The 21,762-nt window shown below is 44.6% G+C and overlaps 1 protein-coding gene across 6 annotated transcripts in view; it reads right to left on the reverse strand.

Moving 5' to 3' along the window:
- Positions 1–11,602: 11,602 nt before the first annotated feature.
- The window catches only part of WARS2 (tryptophanyl tRNA synthetase 2, mitochondrial), a 75,677-nt gene continuing 65,517 nt past the window's right edge, over positions 11,603–21,762 (reverse strand). For 5 of the 6 annotated variants that reach the window (XM_025052203.1, XM_025052204.1, XM_025052205.1 and 2 more), the window contains 2 exons: positions 15,302–15,420; positions 11,603–13,712 (listed from right to left, as the gene is read on the reverse strand). In XM_025052203.1, the coding sequence (XP_024907971.1) occupies positions 13,264–13,712; positions 15,302–15,420 (568 nt within the window). In that variant the 3' untranslated portion in view covers positions 11,603–13,263. Of the gene's footprint in view, positions 13,747–15,301; positions 15,421–21,762 lie in introns of all 6 variants that reach the window. The other variant, XM_025052207.1, reaches the window with a different exon arrangement.

The raw sequence follows: 21,762 nt of genomic DNA on the forward strand, positions 1-21,762 counted from the left end.
CAAACGCTGTTGGCTTTGATCCTGAATCCACCAAATCAGAAGTAGCTTCTCTCTCAGCCACGCCTCCTGCGTGTGATAATCTCACGATGGCGAATAGCAACATGCACTAAGGCAGGGCTCTTTCCTTTGATCAGGTAAAGATTTTTTTTTTTAAGGATTCAAGGATTGAAAGCTGACAAGAAGAAAAATGGCACTGGTATATATTTTTAAATACCAGAATGTATTTATTCAAATTGGAGTTGTCCTTCACGGAAGTTACCCTGGGGGTCTATATCTTATTCAAAGGATTGCTTAAAACAGTTTTTGGAACGCCTCTTTCCAAAATGACTCAGGGATAGTTTACCAGCCACATAAAGACTGTACCATCGCTCACTCCAATATTCTTTTCCTTCTTGCTGGCTAATCTGTTTGCACTCCCGGAAACCAAAGCTGCCCAGGCCAAGGAACTAACTCTAAAAGCTAGAAGTGTCCGGTGCAGAGCAGCACCTTTGCCTGGAGAGTGTGTCACTTCAGTGGTGACCCTGTCATAGAACACCTAAAGTAGCCGGTCTCAACTATGTCCAGTGGCTCCAGATGTCCAGACAAAGCAGCACCAGGAAATCAGAGTGATTCCCAGAGGGGGCGTACTTCCCTGGGAGCCCCAAGTATTCTGGTTGCTTAAGAGAGAGAGCGAGCTCGTTCTAAGACAGTATCCCTACTGGGAATTTCTAACGTATTCTAAGAAAGACTCAGAGGTATTGGGCTAAATTACCTGTCAGGCCCCTAGCCTTCCCAACCCCTCAAAATAAAACAAAAAGAAATAATAAAAACAAATGCTTTAGACTAGGAATCATACCAATAGGGCCAAACAAAAAAAATTACAAAAGTTTGCTGGTGTTTTACATGATGATGGAGCATGTGTAGTTTAAGAAATAACAACAGTCCAGTGGCCAACCTCAGGTTTCTGAATAACCCCGACATAGTCCTTCAGACCAAGGGGACCCCTTGCTCACCACCCAGCCCAGGTGTGCCACCTAGGATGTACCAGAGGGTGGGGGACCTCGGGCTCCAGTCTATATGCAGCACTGCAGGGGGAGGCGGGGCCAGTGTCTCCTTGACGCTTCCAGATCGTTAATCCTCTCATATCCCGAAAACCTCTGGTTCTGGAACTCGCGCTATCAGCCTGCAGAGCATTGCCCTTCACTTTCTGAATATTTTATTCCTGGCTCACTCTGTCTCCAGTGCTACTCTGAGCATAGTCTTTGCGGTTGTCCATGGAAGCGAACGACCTTTGCAGTCCCCTGGCCCCTTTGACCTTCCTCCTCCAGAGACCATATATTCCACCCTCTACGAATGCTCATTCTCGAGGCTCATTCTCGAGGCCATACCTCGAACTTTGTCAATACCAGGAATTGCACGACCAAACCTTCAACTCCAGCTCAGACCGACATCTCCTCTGTCAATACCAGGAATTGCACGCCCAAACCTTCAAGGAATTGCACGCCCAAACCTTCAACTCCAGCTCAGACCGACATCTCCTGTCTTTCCAGCTCACTCCCTCAATTCTTCGACAGGCCGGGGACCTCCGAGCAGCTGATCCTGCCATCTCTGCACTGTCTGCACGTCCCCACATCCTCACCTCCCCCGCGCCCCATCTGGAAGCGGTGGCTCGTTGTTGTATGCACTCTAGGCCCTTTACCCCTTCGCCCTTATGTGGCAATCACCCAGCAAAGCCCAGCTCTAGGTTAATCCAACTCTGTTTACACTCTGCCTCCACCCACACAGCGGAATTTGGCTGGAGCAAAACCATCAACTGCCTTGATTGCTCTCGTAAATTTCTGTTTTCTAGCCTCACGGGAGCCCTAAAATGCTGCCTGCCAGTTCCACTGCATTTCCCTGGCCCTTCTTCCCGGATGGCTAGTTCCCACCTCCTCCTCCCCTCTCCTCAAACCTGCAACGTGTCTTCCTTCAACTCAGTTCTCTGCTGAGGACCTTGAGTCCTATTTCACCGAGAAAAATAAAGCAACGAAAAGACCTACTTGCTTTTCCACCACATGGAAAACCTCATCTGTGCCTGTGACCACGTATTCTTCCTCCTCTGGTCCCCCATCTAACACCCGCCCCTTCTCCTGTGCTCTGGATCCCGTCCTCCCTTACTTCCTCAAGGACACGCCTCAGTAACCGTCCTCTCTCATTCATGTATCATCCAACGTTTTCCTCCCTACTGGATCATTCCCATCGGCATACAAACGTGCGATTATTTTTCCCAGTTTAAAAAGCAACAAAACCCTAAGAAAGAAAACGAGTAAAGGGCAAGAAAAAAAAAAAAAGAACAAAACCCTCTCTTCGATCTGTATCACTATCATACTGTCCCCTTTCTGTGCCTCTCTTCAAAACCTTGCTCCTTGCAAGGCTTGTCAAGGTCACTGTCTCTACTTTTTCTTTCCCCATGTCTTCTTAAACCTCTTCGGTTAGACTTTTGACCCCACCATCCACCCAAACTGCTCTGATCACAGTCACCAGTGACCCCCACATTGCTAAACCCCACAGTCCTTTTTCAGTACTCACCTTACTCGACACCCGTTACTTCTTTTCTAAAAAAAAAAACGGCTTTTTCTCTTGGCTTCCAGAGCAGCTCTCCATCCTGGTTTTTCTTCCGTCATCCTGGCTTTCCTTTTTCTGTCTCCTGGCTGCATATGTTCTCATTTCTCTCTACCTCTAACCAGGATCAATCCTGGACCCCTCTTTCCTCTCCATACTCACTCCCTTAGAGATTTCATCAAGACTTCTGGCTTTAAATGCTATGTCTGTATCGATGACTCCCCAATTAATATCTCTAGCCTGGACCTCTCCTTGACTCTAGTTTTAAACACCTACCTGCCCACTAAACATCTCCACATGCCCGAAGCCAAACCTCTGATCTCTCCAGTTTTGCTCCTCGTATACTCTTTCCGATCCCAGCAAACAGCGACTCCATCCTTTTGACTTCTCAAGTTAAAAATCTTAACGTGATCCTTGACTTTTTTCTTCTCTCTCAAATGTCACGACCGTTCTGTCAGCAAATGCTGTTAGCTGGATAACAAATGCTGGCAGGAACGTGGAGGAAACGGAACCCTTGTGCACTGTTGGCGGGACCGTAAACTGGTACAGCCACTATGGAAAATAGCGATGGAGGGTCCTCAAAAAACGAAAGATAGAAATACCGGATTATCTAGCAATTTCACTTCTGGAAATACCTGAAGGCAGTGAAAACACTATGTCCAAGAGATATCTGCACCCCCATATTGTACACAGCAACATTATGTACACTAGATAAGGCATGGAAACAACCTGTGTGTCCACTGACAGATGAATGGCTAACGGTGTGGTCTATATCTATGGATATATGTGTATACATAGATATATATGTATATGTATCTATAGAGATAATGGAGTATTATTCAGCCATAAAAAAAGAAGGAAATGCTGCCATTTGCAGCAACATGGATGGACCCTGAATGCATGCGCTAAGTCAGAAAGAGAAAGACAACTGCCGTATGATCCACTTATATGTGTGGAGCCTAAACAAACAAACAAACAAACAAACACACTCATAGGAATAAATCAGATTTGTGTTTACCAGAGGGTGAGACTTGGATACAGACAGTTACAAACTTCCAGTTATTTGTACCTAATGCGGTCCAAAGGTACGAACTTCTAATTACAAGATTAATGATTTCCGGGGATGTAATGTACAGCATGGTGACTGCAGCTAATGTTGCTCCACGGTATATTTGAAAGTTTTTAGGAGAGTAAATCTTAAGAGTTCTCATCACTTGGGTAAAAATTTGTATCTCTATCAGATGAAGGAAATTAACTAAACTTCTTGTGGTGATCATTTCACAATATGTGTAAGTCATATCATTATGCTGCATACCTTAAACTTACACAATGTTGTATACCAATTATATCTCACTATAACTGGAAAAAATCCCGTTAGCTCCATCTTCATAAATGTATCTTAAATCTGACAGTGTCTCATCACTTCCATCACTGGTACCCTACTCCAAGCCTCCCCTCTTACGTGGATGATTAAGACACCTTCCTAGCTTGATCTTCGCTCTTCCATCGCTGACTCCTACAGTCTATTCTCCAACGTAACAGCCCACATGAGCCTTTTATAACTTAAGCCAACGTCAGCTTCTCAATTCCATTGCCCTAAAGAGCCAGATCCCACCAAGGCCTATAAGGCATCGATCGCACTGCAGTTCTGACGCTCCCTCTCACTCGACTCCAGCCACACCGGCCTCCTTGCTGCTCTGCAAACAAGCCAAGCACGCTCCTGCTCCAAGGCCTTTGTGTTTGGGGTACCCCCGTCTGGACTGGTCTTCCTCCAGATGTTACACGGCCATCTCCCTCACCTTACTCAGTTTTCCGCTTAGATTTAATTTCAGCAAAACCATCCTTTATAACCCCGTTGAAAACGAGCACTCTCGTGAGTTTGCTAGAACAGCCACAACATGACACCATAGGCTGTGACACGGCAGAAATGTCTTTTCTCATGCTGTGGAGGGTGGAAGTCTGAGATCGAGGCATTGGCAGGTCTGGCTTCTTCTGAGGCTTCTCTGCTCGGCTTGCAGGTGGCCCCCTACTCGCTGTGACCTCCTACGGTCTTTCGCTATGCACCCCTGGTGTCTCCCTCGGTCCAAATGTCCTCTTCTTATAAAGATGCCAGTCCGATTGGGTTGGCTTCACTTTAATTTAATTACCTCTTTTAATGTCCTCTCGCCCAAGAGAGTCACATTCTCAGGCGTTGGGGCTCAGGGCTCTGACACACACAAACGGGCGAGGAGGAGCACACGTCAGTCGACAGCACACTCCAGCCCCACGTTCCCAACCTTTCCACATAGCACTCGTCACCTGGTGACCCAGCATTTCCTGTCCTTGTTATGTCTGTTTCTCTCCAGTATGATGATAATTCACAGGAGGCAGGGATTTTTGTCTCATTCTGTTCGTTACTATACTTCCAGTGTCTAGGGCAGTGCCTGGCGCATAGTGAACACTGAATGAATATTTGTTATTTAATAAAATTAAAAAGTTATCTGTCTCGTGAAGCCATTTGAATTTGCGACCCCTAACCTCTCTCTCTCTCTCTCTCTTCTCAGGGTTCTTTTCACTCAATAAGCATTTATTTAGCATTTACTCTGTGCCCAGTACTGTTCTCTAGGCTATGAGTAATTCACAAATCAAAAAAAAAATAAAATAAAATCTCCAATCTCTTTAAAACAGTATGCTCTCAAAGTCACTTCTAAACAAGTACATATATGATAAAAAATAATAGTAATTTATGGTGCAAACTTCAAGTATAAAAAATAGTAATACATAGGTTAGGTGGTACCAAGGTACTCGGGGAAAACTTACCCGTAAAGAGAGGGTGATAATTCTTATGCTTTACACAGGTTTGTGAAGACAAAATGTGGTTAGACTTTACCAAATAATTCTTCACAGGTTAACTTAGGATGAGATTAGAAAGTATGAAAGACCGAGGCTTCTGGGGGCCACATGAGCCCTCTCGTGGAAGGTTCATGAGGACCAAGAAGGAGTTAACGTGCCCGGCAGCACCCAGGGGTCTGTTGGGCCTGGTCAGCCAACATAAGCAGATCACAGTGATGTAATTCCTATAACGTGAGTCCTTGCTGGGGGACAACAGTGGGCCATGCTAGGGCCTCACAGAGGGGCCCCTCTCCAGCCTGCTCTCACAGTTCAATGTACTTGCCATAAAAATGCCATAAAAAGCTCACTTGCCTCCAGACCATTGAATGCTTTTGACTCCAAATTATTTGGAATAGAAATCCTGACTGACAGTACTTTGAGGAAGAAGATGGATGAAGTACCCTTGAAGGGATAAAGGAGGGAAAAGAGAAAATAAAGCGGTTGCATTTTACCAGACTGGCTGGCAGTTTACAGGTATTGCGAGATTTTAAAAACATATACGACAGAGTTAAAATCCTTGCTAGCACCAAACGGCAGACATACAAAATGACTTTGTGTTTCTGACAGTGGGTGGACGATTAAACCCTTTCTTCTGAAGAGTCGCATAGCTTTGGGGAAGTTGAGCAAGACTAGCCGCCACTTCTGCATGATGGCAAAGTCTGGCGTTTTTAAGTCTCGGGTCTGGCTGGTTTGTGCTAATACTTCCTCTACACGTCAGCATTATCCAAAGTGTTGAGGTCCTATGCCAAAGTCCTATACGACCAGTTGGCTGTGTTCGGTAATAATAATTTATTATCTAGGTTTTGGATTATCTACACATTGTCTCTTGTTAATAAGAATCACGGCCCACTGGCTTTAATCAGAAATCACGACAAATTCTTTTAAGAATGCCATCCATTGTCTTCCGTATTTTCTCTTTTATCGTCCACTAAATCTGAAGTGTGTACAGGTTTTTACAAAACATACTAAGTGCAAGAGTCTTTATTCGCAGGTGGCCTCCCTTCCAGGCCACTACTGATGCCGCTTCTGTGTCGTCTGGTCCAGCCCAGAGTTTCGAACGGCGAAGAGTACCAGACTAGGGTGGTGACAGCAAAGATGGTAATTTCTGGTATCGACATCGGACACTTTCAGGAATAATTTTGACATTCCTAACTTGTGCCTAATACAAGTTTATGACTTTCTCCCTCATAAATTTAATCCATGCTCAACTGTTTTTATTTCTAGGTCATATAATCCTTTATAGGGTAACAAGTACTATAATTTTACTACCCACTGTGTAAAATAACTCCTTCTTCTTATTTGTCTCTCTTGGCTTCAAGAGATCCTCATTAACTCTAGTACTGATGATCAAATCTTTGTTTATCTACAAATATAACTTCAGTTATTTCTCCTTTAAGGGTTTTCATAGACTCAAATGACTTAAGTTTTTAGCCTGTTTATAAATAGTTACATATATAAACAAAAACAATTCAGCTAAATTATTTTGCATTAATCTGATAAAAAAGAGAAACAGCAGAAAGTCAAGACAGTAACTGCTTTTACTGACTATCTATTTGCATCTCTTTCTCTCCACTGTAAACTCCTTGACAGAGGCTTTTTTCATTTTTTTTCATTCCCCAGCACAGTGGCTCTCAAACATCAGTGTGCAGCTGGATCAGATGGAGGGAGGGCTTGTTCAAACTGATGGCTGAGCCTCGCCCCCCGAGTTCTCATTCAGTAAGTCTGGGGCGGAGTCTGTGGATTTGCATGTCGAGTAAGTTCCCAGGTGAGGACGCTGCTGCTGCTGCTGGTCTGGGAACCTCTGCCTCACCACCAGCTCAACACTTTGCTCTCTCAAGATGCTGATTCGAAGTGACCCAGTTGGGGGAGAGGCCTTCGTTCGACAAAGAGGTAGAGATGAGTGTGTTAGCTGGGATGGTAACAAAGAGATCCCAAGATAGAGATGCTTAGATATGATAAAAGTGTATTTCTCACAAAACGGTCCTGAGGTAGGTGGGCAGTTCCAGGACAGGAGGGACAAGGGGGCGGAGAGCGGGCAGGAGCGATGCACAGTGGCAGTTCCTGTGGGGAGGAAGTGAGTGCACTGAGGCTCAGACACGGTACGAGCCCGTGGAGGCGGCTTCCACGGGCTGCGCTGGTGCTGGATGTCAAGGGAGACGAAGGAAGAGAGAAACAAAACTCCCACGGGCGTCGGGCAAGATCTCGACCCCGGCAGGGCTGGGAGTTACGAAGCACCGAGACAGAAGGAGTGTAAAGCTGCCAAGGTCTCGGGAGAAGGTGCGTTTTGTTTGTTTGTTTCTCTAGAAACTAAGTAGGGAAGAGGAGCGGCAGCAGGAGCTGGATGGGCATCCGCTTAGTTACGGGGACGGGGCAGGAGATGCTGAGAGCACATGCCCGTTATGCACAACTGTGGGGACACTAATCCCCGGCGAATCCTGTCCTTGTACTCAGCTTGCAGGAGCCCTAAAGATGAGTAGAAAATAAGAAGAAGAAAAGGCAGGCACAAAAACAATGGAAGAAAAACAACTGACTGAGGAACTGGAAATCCTCAGAAATTCCATTTGTTAATTCCCAGGAGAGGATTCCATCGCAAAACAACGTCGGGACTTCGAATTCCCACGAGTACTCACCTCCCCTGCTAGTCCAAGGACTTCCTTCTGGAAAACCGCTAAGGAATAACACCCTTCTTGCTCGCTGGCTGTCTGGCTCTCGGTGGGATACTTCTCTTCCCAGGTCTGGTACCCACGGTCACGTCTAGACAAGCCGCCCAGTGCTTTGTTTCCTTAAATCATCACGGGAGCCCCTCTTTTTTGCGGGGTGGGGAAGGCTACTGCAAACTCAGGGAACTCTCTGGATAACCTGTTTACTTGAACTGACCATTGCTCCCAACGGGCTTCGCTGTGGGCCGGGCTGGCGTGGGGACACGTGGCAGGCATGGGCGCTTCTTCATCCCACGTTCACAGATAGGACGTGGGTCGTGCGTGGCTTTCTTCCCGAGAGGAGTCTGTATTTTAAAATCATCTTGGAGAAAGGAATTAAGGTGGATATGACGAGTAAGACAGCGACTATGTAAAATCAGATCAGTTTATTCTAAATAGAATCATATAGGCATATCATCTGCTTTCCAGAAACTTTTAGAAAACAGTGGCTTACTGCACACGTGTGTGGGTAGGAGTGGGGAGGGGGTGTTAAAAACAAAAAAACAAAAAAACAAAAAACGAGTTTGCATGCCACAGAGCCAGCGCGGTTATATCGAATGCTAAATATCCTTCTTGTTTGAGAACCATTGAGTGTGACGTTTAGAAGCCATATACCAAGTAATTAAGAGCTAACGCCACCGTCGATGTACCCAGGAGAGGCACAGGGCTCAGAACACTTCTGCTCTGGTTCGTATTCTGCCTCCCGGTGGCTTTCCATGTTTACCTCCACGTGGACAAGGGGCCCGAGGGTGGACACTGTGTCTCATTTCTAATTCTTGGTGCTTAGGTGGCGCCAACAAACCAGGCGCTCTACGAATGCTTATTCATTGGCTATATTAGGTTGACCCGCATGGAAATGTCAGTTTGGTTGGTAAAACATAATAATCAAACCTTGGTAATTTCGCACGGTTTAGTCTAATATTTCCACCCTCGTTTTGCTTACATGGTCCATGGATTTGCTTTTCTCTAAATGTTTTCAGAGCCGTGTCCTAGTTTCTCATCAGTTTCTCTCTTATCCTGTATCATATTCTTTTCCTAAACATCTCGGTTCATCACTCGTTCCCATGCTCACCCGGCATTTATTTGCTAGCTAGTATCTCCTCTACATAACGGGCACATTCTATTGCCCCTGTGCCTTTTACGAAATAGGCCCTACATAAACATTTCCATAATGCTGAATTACGTGTCTAAGGACAAGTCACTAACGCTCTGAAATCCAGTTGCCTTCCTGGAGAAAGAAGATAATCCCTCGCCGATATAACAGAATTGTTGAAAGTTAACCTACGAGGGCTTAAAGTGATTAACGGTAAAGCCTCGGGCTGCTCTGCCAGTGGGCGTGTTTGAAAATGTGCCGAGCCAGTGACAGGCAACCCATTTCCAGCTCGATTTTAGGGAGGAATGGGCTCTTTTAAAGAAATTTCAGAAGACCCATCCGGTTGGCAGTGAAAACAGGATGTTGATCACACAAGGAGAACACACTGTCCGTGAAAACAGACACTAGGTCACCATGTGAAAAAGAAAAACCAAGAGCTGCCCCATGGCACAGTCACTCCCTTTCACCAGTAACACGGGCTCACGGCGCTTGACAGTGAGCTGGAGGCAAACGAAGGCTGCGGGAGAAAGCAACCCGGAGCCTGTGCCGTGTGCACGAGTGAAGAACTTTTGTAGAATTATTATAGGAGCACCGGAGTGAGAAGGGAGGCAGGGGGAGGTGCGAGGGCTGAGATCACGGGACAGAGAGGGGGCCACAAGTCCTGAGAGGAGACTACAGACCAGTCGAGCGGGCGCGGGCCTTTCCCTTGGGCACACCGGTTATGGGGTACCTCTGGGTTCCGAACTAGGAGCCACCAGAGACTGACACCAAATGTACGACCTTAGGCGCACTGCTGAAGTTTTGTTTACATATCTGAAAAAGTAGCACTGAGAGCTCCCATCTTACGAGGGTAATGTAAGCATTAAATGAGATACTGCATGTAAATACTCAAAGCGTCCGGCATATAGCAAGTGTATTATACATGCTAGGTTGTGTTATCTAAGTATTGTTTGGGAAACTGCATGGTCTGTCAGTCTCAAGAATCTTTTTACTGCCTTCTTGAATTCTCCAGTCGAAGCAACCCTCCAGGGCGAGTCCTCAACTGGACATGATGCTGGACATACTCCCTACCTGCACTGTCCCGTACGCTAGCCTTTAGCCCCTGGGGCTACTGGGCACTTGACACTGCTGCCAAGGAAGTGTATTATTCACTTGTTTACTTCTAATGCATTTAAATTTAAATAGATGCATACTGTGGTGGGCAGTGCCACCTTCGAGCCCTGGACCCCAAACACACCAGAAGACACTGTGCAGAAGCCACTGTGGCCTCGTGGGCTGTAGGTCAGACGACCCGACTCTACCTTTCAGAAGCTGAACTGTATTAGACAAGTGACTCAGCCTCCTACGCACGGCTTCATCCTTAGTAATATAGGATCTAGAATAGTATCACTTTACTGGGTTATGAGGATTAAATGAGAGACTATATGTGAAGCAGGGGTTCTCAAAGTTAGCGCGCATCAGAATCACCTGGAAGGCTGTTATAACACAGATTGCTGGTTCATCCCCCCAATTTTGAGGCAGTAGGCTGGGGTGAGAGCCAGACAATTTGCATTCTTAATGAGTTCCCAGGGGGCATGTCTGAGGGCCACACTTGGAAAAACAGTGTTATAAAACATTTAATACGGCGCCTGATAACACTGTCAGTTATTGTTTTATGGTTAGCATCTTCATGGTCTGCATCAGAAGGTTTCTGAAAAACTAGCAAACCCCACACTTTATTAGGAGTCTCTAGGCCACTTTCTGACATTATTTTGATAAACATTTATGAGGCACCTACAAAGGGCACGATACCCCCACTGTGTTCCTTCCGAGTGACAGTCCTTCGAGGCAGGTTTGGAGCAGGACTTGTCAGTCGGTGGAGCTACAGAGCGCCGAGTTACCTGACCATGATTACTAGCTTCCGAAATGTTTTTCATCATTTCAACTCTCCACAAAACATACAGAAAATAACAATTAAAACCACCTTTTGAGGTGAGCCACAAGTCACGTTTCTCCTCCCTTTTCGTCTTGATCAAGATTGTGCCGAGGCACAGTTAAGTGGTAACTGGAAGGGATGTGAAGATAGATCTAGGCTCCAAGGTTGGCTCTTTTCTCAGCTTCCCAAGACCACTGGGCACATCTCTCCATCATTATCAGCTGAGTTTGAACTTGAAGAGCCCTCGGTCACTTTCAAAGAGTCACAGCAACAGGATGCTCACAAGCCCAACCTCACCTGTGTGGGGTTTTGCTCCTCAGAAGTTATCACAAGTCGTCTGGTTTTTCTTCTCTGAGATTCTTTCCATGCTGCCTTTAATCCTATGGATAAAAGGTGTGGTAAGGGCGGGGGGAGGAAACAGACAGACAGACAGACAGACAGACAATGGTTTGATAGATCAATCTTTAATTTTGTCATTTTCCAGTATTCATGATAGATTTCCTTTGAAAGGGAAAAAAAAGTCTTGGAAGAAATATGCCCAAAGAGGCTCTAAGACTATCGATACTCCATTCCAAGAAAAGATCCCAAAAGGGGTCTTTTAATTTGGATCCTGGGATAGTGTTTTGTGCATTTATATCTGTTGATATAAAGCCCACTCAACTTCTTCAACACGAGTAAAACACGAGTAAAAATTCTTTGCCCCAACATACCAGTCCCTTATGCATAAATGATGACCATTATACTCGTTGGCAAAAAAATCATAAGCAATTTCCGTTACAAACTCAATCTTGCTAACAGATCCTGGTAAGTCATGGTGACCTCTTCCATTTTCAGGTGTGGGAGAGGGAAGTGCAGAGAAGCCAGGTTTCAGAGTGACTTGTTAGTACTGAGAGAGGCCGAGGGAGGGGTGGGATGAGAAGCTTCCACTCGCTGGGGAAATGTGATCTGTCGGCTCACTACTGCCCTACGTAGTCTACGTAGGCAGAGTCTACTCAAAGGACCTGCACTAAGCATGGGAGACAGAACTTGGGACCTGCCTTGGGGATTCTGAGTAGTAAATGGGACCAGATTTAAAGCAGGCAGCTCCTGGTTGGGTTGCTGATATAAACAGTATCAGCAGGTCGAGTCTTCTGTTTCTAGCTCCCACCTGCAAAACAAGTATGTTTGGAGTCTCAAACACACAGCCTCTCAGGGTTTCGTGCTGATGACGAAAGCGCTGCCTTTAGGAATAGGGTTTTGCTCTTGGATTTGCTTCTCACGTACTGCGTAATATCGTCCAAGCTGACTGCGCCCTCTGAGGTTCCTTTCTCAGGGGTAAAATGGCAACTCCTCTCCTCTATATTGCTCAGAGGGTTGGTGACATTGAACTGACAGAAAAGTGGAAGGAAGCACTAAGGAACATAATCCAGGACATTGGGCTCCTGAACGATAAATAAATCAAGTTGGAATAATGCAACCTTCTCAGAAGATTATATCATGTATCTCTGAATTAAACAAACAAACAAACAAACAAACAAAACTTGCTGGAACAATCGATGTGGTCTCCTGGGAAACAAGTTAGCTTAAATATGTTAAGGCAGGCACCGTCTCAATGACAAATGAACTATAATAAAAAACTCGTTTTTTTATGAGATCAGAATACAAATGGACCAAATGGCCTCCCAAGGATTCTAAGACCTCTACATATTACTACAAAAGGGTTGGGATAGATAGAGTGACCACCTGTGACAGTGCACGCTTAAGAGAGACACAAGCGACACCCCGTTTTCCAAATTACCGCTCACCTCAATCACATCCACGGAGATAAATTCAGGCCAAGGAGTGGTCTCAAAAATTGAGGGTTCAGATAGCTATAACTTCTTGTTTTTTTGTTTTTTTTTTCTGGCCACAGCATTTTGCCAGTGAGATTTGGCGCTTTGCTCTATTTGAAGGCTGCGACGTATTATTCATCAAATGAAGCCAATCATCAAGTATACCAAATTAAATGTCCCAAAACTACAGGGGTTTTTTGTTTTGTTTTGTTTTTTTTGCTTGTGAGGAAAGCTGCCTTTATCGGAGTGTCCAGATCACAAAACGCAAAAGCCTTTTTGTGATGGCTGAAAGTCCTACAGGAAGCCCACCAACTTCTTCACCTCCTGGCACACGGGATATGCTATGTCCTTGGCTTTCGCTGACCCGACTTGTAAAACCTTCTCCAAGTGTTCCCTGTCCAGCTTCAGTTTTTCAATTTCACTCTTAATGGGGGCGAATTTCTCGATCACGGCATCCGCCACCACCAGCTTGTAGCGCGCAGTGTCGATGCCCGCGCTTCGGCGGACCACCTCCGCCACAGGGAGTCCTGTCACCGCCGAGTGAATGGCCACCATGTTGGCGACACCCGCGCGGCTGGCCGGCTCGTAGGTGACCTCCGAGGTGAAGTCCGTCACGGCCTTGCGGAATTTCTGCACGATCTCCTCCGGGCTGTCTGTTATCCTGACGGTGGCCAGCTTGTCCGGGTCTGATTTGGACATTTTGGCAGAAGGATCACGGAGAGATTTCACCTTCTTCATCGACGCTACGTAAGAACACCAACACGCACGTTCCCCAAACAAAAAAAAAAATAAAACAATTACGACATTAAAAAATCACCAGGAACGTCAGTGTCTAGATCTTAAAAAAAAAAATGCCAAGAATACGAAGCGATTTTATTATTTTTATCTGGTTGTATAAAATATCAAATACGGATGGTGAAAAATTCAGGCAATTTATGTAAACATTAAAGATCATCTGAAATGTGTACATTTTTGTTGAAAATATTATCATGCAGTTTGGAATGCATATATACACACAAAAATGTACAGCTTATACAGATGAAATTTTATCAATCGCATTGTTTCTGCTGGGTACACTTTTTAAAAAAGGATTGTCTATTTCTTTCCTGCCCCTCTCTCTTCCTCTCTGGGCTTCTCTACCAGCCAATTACCCCTCCCCACAAGCTCTGCCCTTCCTGTCTCCAAACCAGTTTGAACAATCTATGGCAATCCTTCCAATTCTTCACCCACAATTATATAAGCATATGCCAACACACACACACACACACACACACACGCACACACACACACACACGCACATGGGAGAGGCTTGTTTATTACTCTGATAGAATCAAGATGTTAAGCTGTGCTTCATAAACCAGCGTTACTAATCATTGCCTATTTTATGGCTATTTCAGAAGCATATAAAGTTGAAATAAGTCAAATAATATTAATAGGCCGCAACATTAAAATGTTCCTTATTGTCTAAAAGAAGGTGGATTTCAGCGCATTGGGTGCCCTGAGTTTCTCTGTGGGAACTGTTGGAATAACTTAGAAATTTATACCCGCCCTGTGTTTCTAAAATGACACGAGGCACGTCTTAGACGCCTTTAAAGTGCTGTGGGTTTGACAAAGACGCACAGGGCTTAGGTTCAGTGATTTCTGCCTTTCCAACAGCTACAGAAATGCGGATCCAGATTTACAGCTTCTTTCCTCGAGAAGATTTCAGACTAGCACAGCCTCGCAGCTGTGGCTGAGGCCTCAGGTTCAGCGGGTGGACTGTCCACACCCCGTTGGCAGTGCATTGAAGAAGGCAGAGCGTGAGCATGTCCGAGTCCCTCTCGCTTTACCTAGATTATGGCCCAGCAGTTCTCACGCTCAGGATTTTTGTTTTATCCTGAAGAGGGAAGGCCAGGGAAACCGGTTTTGGAATCAGAACTCAACGAAGGCCCGGCTTTGCCGCTTAGTAGTTACATGACTTGGACCCAAAGGTTAACCCTGCCAAAGCCTTAGTTTCATCATCCACAAAATAGGGAGAGTCACCTGCTCTACCAAATGAAATGTGTGCATATATGTAAATTAGACAATCCTTTATAAATGAGAACGATTATCTTTAGTGTTTAGCCTCTCCCATACCTTTCAAGCTTTTCTGGGTTATGTTATTCAGTTATCCCTTGAGGCCTACTAGTCCCACGTGACAGAAAAAAGATGGGGATTCTAGTACCAAGTCCTGAAGCCCATGCACGAGAAAGCCGAGGTTAGTCCCGCGGAAGCTCCTTGCCTCGGGCCATCAGTCCCTCGGTCCTTCCTGGGCGACAGGGCCTGGCTTCGCAGTCCCCAGCGTGTTACTTACTCAGGAGGGGCGCGGGCAGCGGGAAGAACGCCCCGTACTTCTTGTTAAACCCACGTGCTAGGTCCTGAACTAGTTCCAAGTGCTGGGCTTGGTCCTCCCCGACAGGAACGTGCGTGGACCTTTAACGGAAGACAGACAGGAAAACTCTGCAAGGCTCCCGCTTAAACGGAAATGACATCGCGAGCAGCTGCATTTTCTGTGCCTGTTTCACTGGCGGCGTTTGACACACAAACGTTCGCCCACTACAGAGACAATACTGAGAGACCCATGTCCTCGTCCGTGTATCACACAAACGCCCAAGAGACGTTTGTCTGCTCTAGGTCTCTTTCCTCCATAGCAGAAGAGCACAGCCATCATCACCAGCGTGACAGCATCTTGCCAGGAGGGAGGAATGGTATCTTAAATGGCACATGCTCTGAGTATGATTGTATCTTCAAACCACTCCTGGATCCCTCACCGAGTCAGCACATATTAATTACCCTAGCCTTGGCCAGATGCTTTTTACTTCAGAGCTCATGCTCACACTCAAAAGACACCCCACCCCACCCCTCAAATCAAACATAACAGACAGCGCTTCAGGCAAGTTTTCCTCCCTGGCACACTGGGGAGTAACTCTAGATCTTTCCGGAATATGCTTTGTTTTCAAGTTAATTGCAATCACAGGACAATATTAATATGCCGCAGGGGATGAAAAATTAATGAATGGAATCTATGGGTACAATGTAGATGGATCTCAGAAACAATGCTGAATGAAAACAGCAAGTCGCAGAAGACATGTAGAATACACTGACATTTATGTGACTCTTCAGGGTACATATGAAAATACTATACATTGTTTACAGATGCATACATGAGTATTAAAACATACTGGAAGCTCGTCCACAAATTCGAGATCGTAGCTGCCTCTAGAGAAGGAGGGAAAAGAACAGGGCTGAGGAGAGATACAAAGAAGACCTAAATTTTCATTTCATTAGAAAATGAAGACGTAAAACAAAAATTATCAGAGTGTAGGGACTGTACTGACAATTATTTAAATCCCGTACATAAAGTCTGCAGTGTTGGATCACGGTGAGGTATGTCAGACAAGGGAAGAATTAACCATCGTAGAGAAGTCTTAATGGGGAAAACTTTACACTGAAGTATTACTGGGCAGGGAGACTAGTGGTTTTAAGTCTGTAAGGCGTGGCTGGGGTGTTTGCATTTGATAATACAGTTAATAAAGCGCCGTTGTTTCTTGTTCGATGAAGTTTAATATTCCCCCTGCGAAAGCAGCAACCTTAAAGTGAACTTGAATATTTAACTAATCGTACATTTTGAGTGGAAAAATAACAGATTTTCGAAACAGCCACAGCAAGGGAAGACTGCTAGGAAGTTATGGTGCTTTGTTATAGAGAGGAGAACCTCGCAGCCCCTTGGTTAAGTAGTGATTCTTGAAAAACTGGCAGAGGTTTCTCATTTTCCTTGTGAATTACTGTCCACAGGCTACTGGCTGGTTTAACTCAGTTGTCTAGAGCATGAGGAAGTGAAGGTAGTTTCCGCTAGCATAAACACTAGCTACTCTAAGAAAGTAAATTATGTGAGGACATTTTGAAATATTTTGAAATATCCCTCATAATTTTGCAATTACTTTTATTTCTGCGAATTACTTTCCAGTCTTTGTTCTTATCTATATGGATGCATATTTTTACATAACTGCAGTTATAATAGGCATACCATCTATTATGTTAATGGGCATTTATCATGTTTCTATGTGGTCTTCATTAATAGAATTTTTACTAGATGCATAACGTTCCTATCCTACAGTTACAGAACCATGAAGAACTTATATTATTCTGTGGCAGATTCTTTTCAATATTCATATAGGGGGAAATTTTGATTCAAGTGAAATAAAGTTATATGTTACAAGAACTCAAAGTCCTATGGAGAAAGATCTCGTAAATGAAAGCTGAAAACTTCCTGGTCAAAAACAAGGTATGACTCTGTATCATAAAATAATTCTGAATCTATTTCCAAAAGAAGAGCTGATAAATGTTTTGAACATTGGAATAAGCGATTGGTGTCAAAGCAACTCTGATACTCTTGCATGGAAGTCACCGATTTTACTTATTCAAAAAATCCACAAACATCAGTTGTGTTTTCATACAGGCCCTCATATACTCTTATAGCTGTCCTGTGTGTGCGTCTGTGTGTGGGTGTGTACGTGTGTGCATGGGTGCGTGTGTGATTCAGTGGAGCACTCGATTAACAGCACAGGCTTTGGGGTCAGGCCACCTTCAAACCCTGACTCTGCCATTCTCATCGTGTGTAATTTCGGGTAAGTCATAGAATTTCTATCATTGGCAACTTTCTTACTATAAAGTGGGAGTGATAACATTTACCCCATGCTATTGTTGTGGCCATTACACGAGACAATGCACGTGAAGGGCTCAGCACAGTGCCTGAGGTTTGGTAAGCCTTCAAATAACAGTAGATATGTAGGGAACAAAATTTTTAAGTAGTATATATGTACTGTACTTCAGAAAGCTGCTCGGGACATACTCCTTATCCATCCAGAGAGTCACTCATGACCCGACTCCGATTCCGACTTCTCTCCAGCTTGATCAGAAATAGGGATAGTTTGTGGCGGGGAGGGGCGCCCAGAGTCATCTTGCATATTTAGCGAAGTGGATAATCAAGTCCTGATAGAATATTTATTCACGTATGTGTAAATTTTCACAGGAGCGCAAACAAAAAATAGAATCGACACAGAGCAATGTGTTGGCGTATTTTTCTCCTTTTGTCCCCTACATCTTGACATTTCTAAAAACATGGTCTTGGCGCTCTAGTTCTCCCCATCACTGGAGAGGATGCACATGTCCCTTCTCTTCGAGGGCTCTGCCTCGAGCTCTGCCATCTCTCTGGAGGCTTAGGGCTGCATCTCTGCTTTCCTACTACATATTAGCGTTGACTATCCCACGCTGACTCCCAAACTCAACACTGAAGAATCAACATTCCAGGTTTGAAATGATATCAGCATTGTGGTCCAAGATAAGCTGTCTGAACGTCTTATTAGAATACCCACGAAGATGGAGGAAATACGAGTAACTGAAAACAAGCACCAAGAGTTAAAACTAAAGACTGAACTTGAGATGACCAACAGAACCGAACTGAAAAGAGCGGCCGGCCGAGTTTCCTGGGGTGGACAGGTTCTTGGGTTAACAATGCTGGGCTGAGATGGACTGGGCGGATGCCGCCATTGCTGGAATCCTAACCTGCTGGAGATGAGGGAGACGTCCCTCCACGGCAGCTGGACTGACAGCCACCCTTTCCTCTTCGGCAGCCTGATTCTTTCTGCATTCGGTCACGGAACCCGCTCTCAGAAACTAACCCTACAAGCAGTGGAGGCAGCAGGACCTGGCCACGCGCACTGCGTCCTCGCAAGAATGAGACTGTGAGCGCCATCGGAGCAGACCTTGCTTGTCTTGGCCATTGCTCTACCCCAGGACACAGAACATTCTGGACGGGGATGGGCAGCACTCAAGGAACATTTGTGGAATGAAAGAAATAAAAAGAGCTGACGGTGAGAGACCAGAGCAGGGTGAGACTTGGAGCAGTGGACCCCGGAGAGCTTGTGGTCTGGTTTCCTGGTCCAGTTGCTCCAAAGTGTTCCCATTTGGGTGAGCTTTGTTTAGTTCGAAGATGACCACCACTAGAATGAAAACCGGAAAGTACACCTTCCGAATCGCTGGCGTAGATAAAAGCAAAGAGTCTCCACAGCAAAAGACAGAAAACAATCATAAGAAACAGGCAACATTTAATGACGTGGAAAAACACAAGACAAAAAACCAGGATACAAGTTTTTTTTTTGGAAAATACATATAATACGTATCACGTAAAGGAGAGGCCAGAGAGATTAGAGCAGGGGGACTCTGGTGTCAGGCCATCCTGGGGCCTCTGCTGCTTCCCAGCTGCGTGTTCCTGGGCAAGTCATTTAACCTCCTTCCATCGTTTTGTTTGTTTGTTTGTTTGTTTCTCTCTTTCACTTTTAAAACTGACAACTAATAGTTCCTACCCATGGGGTTCTTTGAGGAGTAAAATGATGCATGCAAAGCTCACAGACCCGTGCCCGGCACAGAGTGTGTAAACGAGAGATGTCAGCTTAAAAAACTGGTTTGAAGGAAATGCATGGACATGTTATGAGGGACAGAAATAGTAGCTGTGATTTTTAATTTTTTCCCCGTTGACTAAAGAATGTTTAAACTCTATTAGAACATCGAAATGAACCTGTGAGAGGCAGCGGACTCCCCTGCTACTGAGCCCTGTAAAGACAGAAAATAAAATCCTGCATCCTGCATAGTTTATAATTCAAATGTCTAAGGCAGGGAACTAGATCTGTTGAACATACTGCTCTTCTATGCGGCTAGAATGTTCCTCCCTTAACTCCTGCAGGCTGGCTCCTTTATTTCAGGTCTAAGCTTAAATATCACCTCCTCAGAGAAGCCTTCCTTAACTACACCCTCCGAAGTCGGTTTCCCTCTCATTCTTTTTCACAGTATCCTATTCATTGTCTTTGTAGTATTAATCCCAATCTAATGATTTTATTTCATTTCTTTGTTTACTTAATTGTATATTGTTTTCTCTCTTGCTAGAAAATAAGCTTCTTGAGAGCTCATCTGTCTTGCTTTTCAATGTATTTCCAACACCCAGTAGAGTTGCCTCATATGTACGAAGAGCTCAGAGGATACTTATTAGATGAATGAATGATCTTAAGAGGAAGTCACTACAATCGATACCAAGTCACCGTAGTTTTATATTAAGATAAAAATTATAATAAAATCAGTTCGTGAGAAGTATAGAAGATGAAACCATGGACTCAGAAGAGAGACAACCTGAGTTTAAATCACAGCTCCACTAGCTAGTAGGCATATTGCAGCCAAGTTTCTTACCTTTCCTAAGCCTCTGTTTCCTCTGTAAAATGGAGAACATAATGGTGCCTACCTCATAAAGTTGTTCAAGGATGAAATGAGATAACCAAGCATAGTGCTTGATAGCAAGAGCTCGATAAACACTAGATAAATAAATATTTATCAATATCTGACATGATGAGAGACAAGGTGGTTAAAGAAAGCTAGAGACCCTGGCGTGAGGGACATGGTGACTTTTTTCAAACCACGATCGTTTTCCTCGCTAATGGCTGACTCCCACCACAAACACAAATATCGACATACAATCCCTGAGACAGGCACAGACCTGGGCAGCAGTCCTGATATGTGTGGCTACAAAACGTATTTGAAACTGACAGTTCACACCTCCGATTAGGTAATTCTAAAGTATAAACGGCGTGCTATAGGAATTTTGAGAATTCTTCTCATTTAAGGAAAACGGGGACAGAACAGCGAACGGGAGAGGCAACACACAGGGACCGTGACATGGGATCAGGACGTGGTTTCTCTTCTCAGGAAAGTGAAGGAACTTAGGAAATTCTACAGAACAGTAGTGAGGGCTATGTCCATCGCTCTGTTTCGCCTGGAGCAGAGAGTCACCGACGGCTCAGTGACTGGTAATAAAAACGTCCCTTCTTATGCTTCTCTCGGTGCCCATAACCCTGCATGCGCTTCTCTCTGAGGTGTGCGTGCACACGCCCCAACTTTCTACGTTTCCCCTTTTCGACTGGACTTCGCGACTCCCGTCTTGTCTTGTAATTACAGTGAGGCCGACATGCATTTGGCACCTTGACTCTCCCAAACCCAATTAGCCAACAGGGCATTTATAAAGCAATTACAGTAGCCTGTAGGAAATCACGACGGACTGCGACTAACACAGAAAAAACAATTACCATAATCAATACACTTTAAGCACATCAAAATGAATATTTCCACATGTCAAAACGGTTCCAGACTCACAAAGCAACCAAACTAAACAGAAAACACATTTAGTTTTCATAATGACTCTGCGTGCGTCTTTGCCTTATGTCGAGTCCTTGCCTCTTTTCTTATGATTCTGTGAGGTTTTGCTTTTTTTTAAAAAAGAAAAAAAAAAAAAAAGGATTTAAAAAATGTTAATTTTTTTCACCTGGTCCTATTGTTCCACTTGGCTTCTTCATCTGATTTGAGTTTGTTTGTTTCTAGTCTTTCCTCCCTCTGCTCCTGCAGCTTTCACCTCTTACAATTTATCTTGGCCCTGCCTTCTCCTCCGTTGAGTTTACACTTCACATTAATTCAGCCTGTCTTTGATTCCGCTCACTTATGGGGCTCATTCTCTTCACATTTGCAACCTCTCTCCCTCACAGTCTTCCCTTCACTTCAAATAATTTAGTGCTGGTGTGTTTTTTTTTTTTTTTTTTAAATTTATACCCTCCATTATGATATCCATATTAATATGTCTTCTCTTTTTTTCCATTTTCTTTCCTTTTTTTCCTTACTCTGAGTGTGCTTTCTTAGACACAACATAAAACAAAAGTCTTTCATAATTTTGATTGTTAT

Source organism: Pteropus alecto, unplaced genomic scaffold (assembly GCF_000325575.1).
Source record: "Pteropus alecto unplaced genomic scaffold, ASM32557v1 scaffold106, whole genome shotgun sequence".
Taxonomy (NCBI): Eukaryota; Metazoa; Chordata; class Mammalia; order Chiroptera; family Pteropodidae; genus Pteropus; species Pteropus alecto.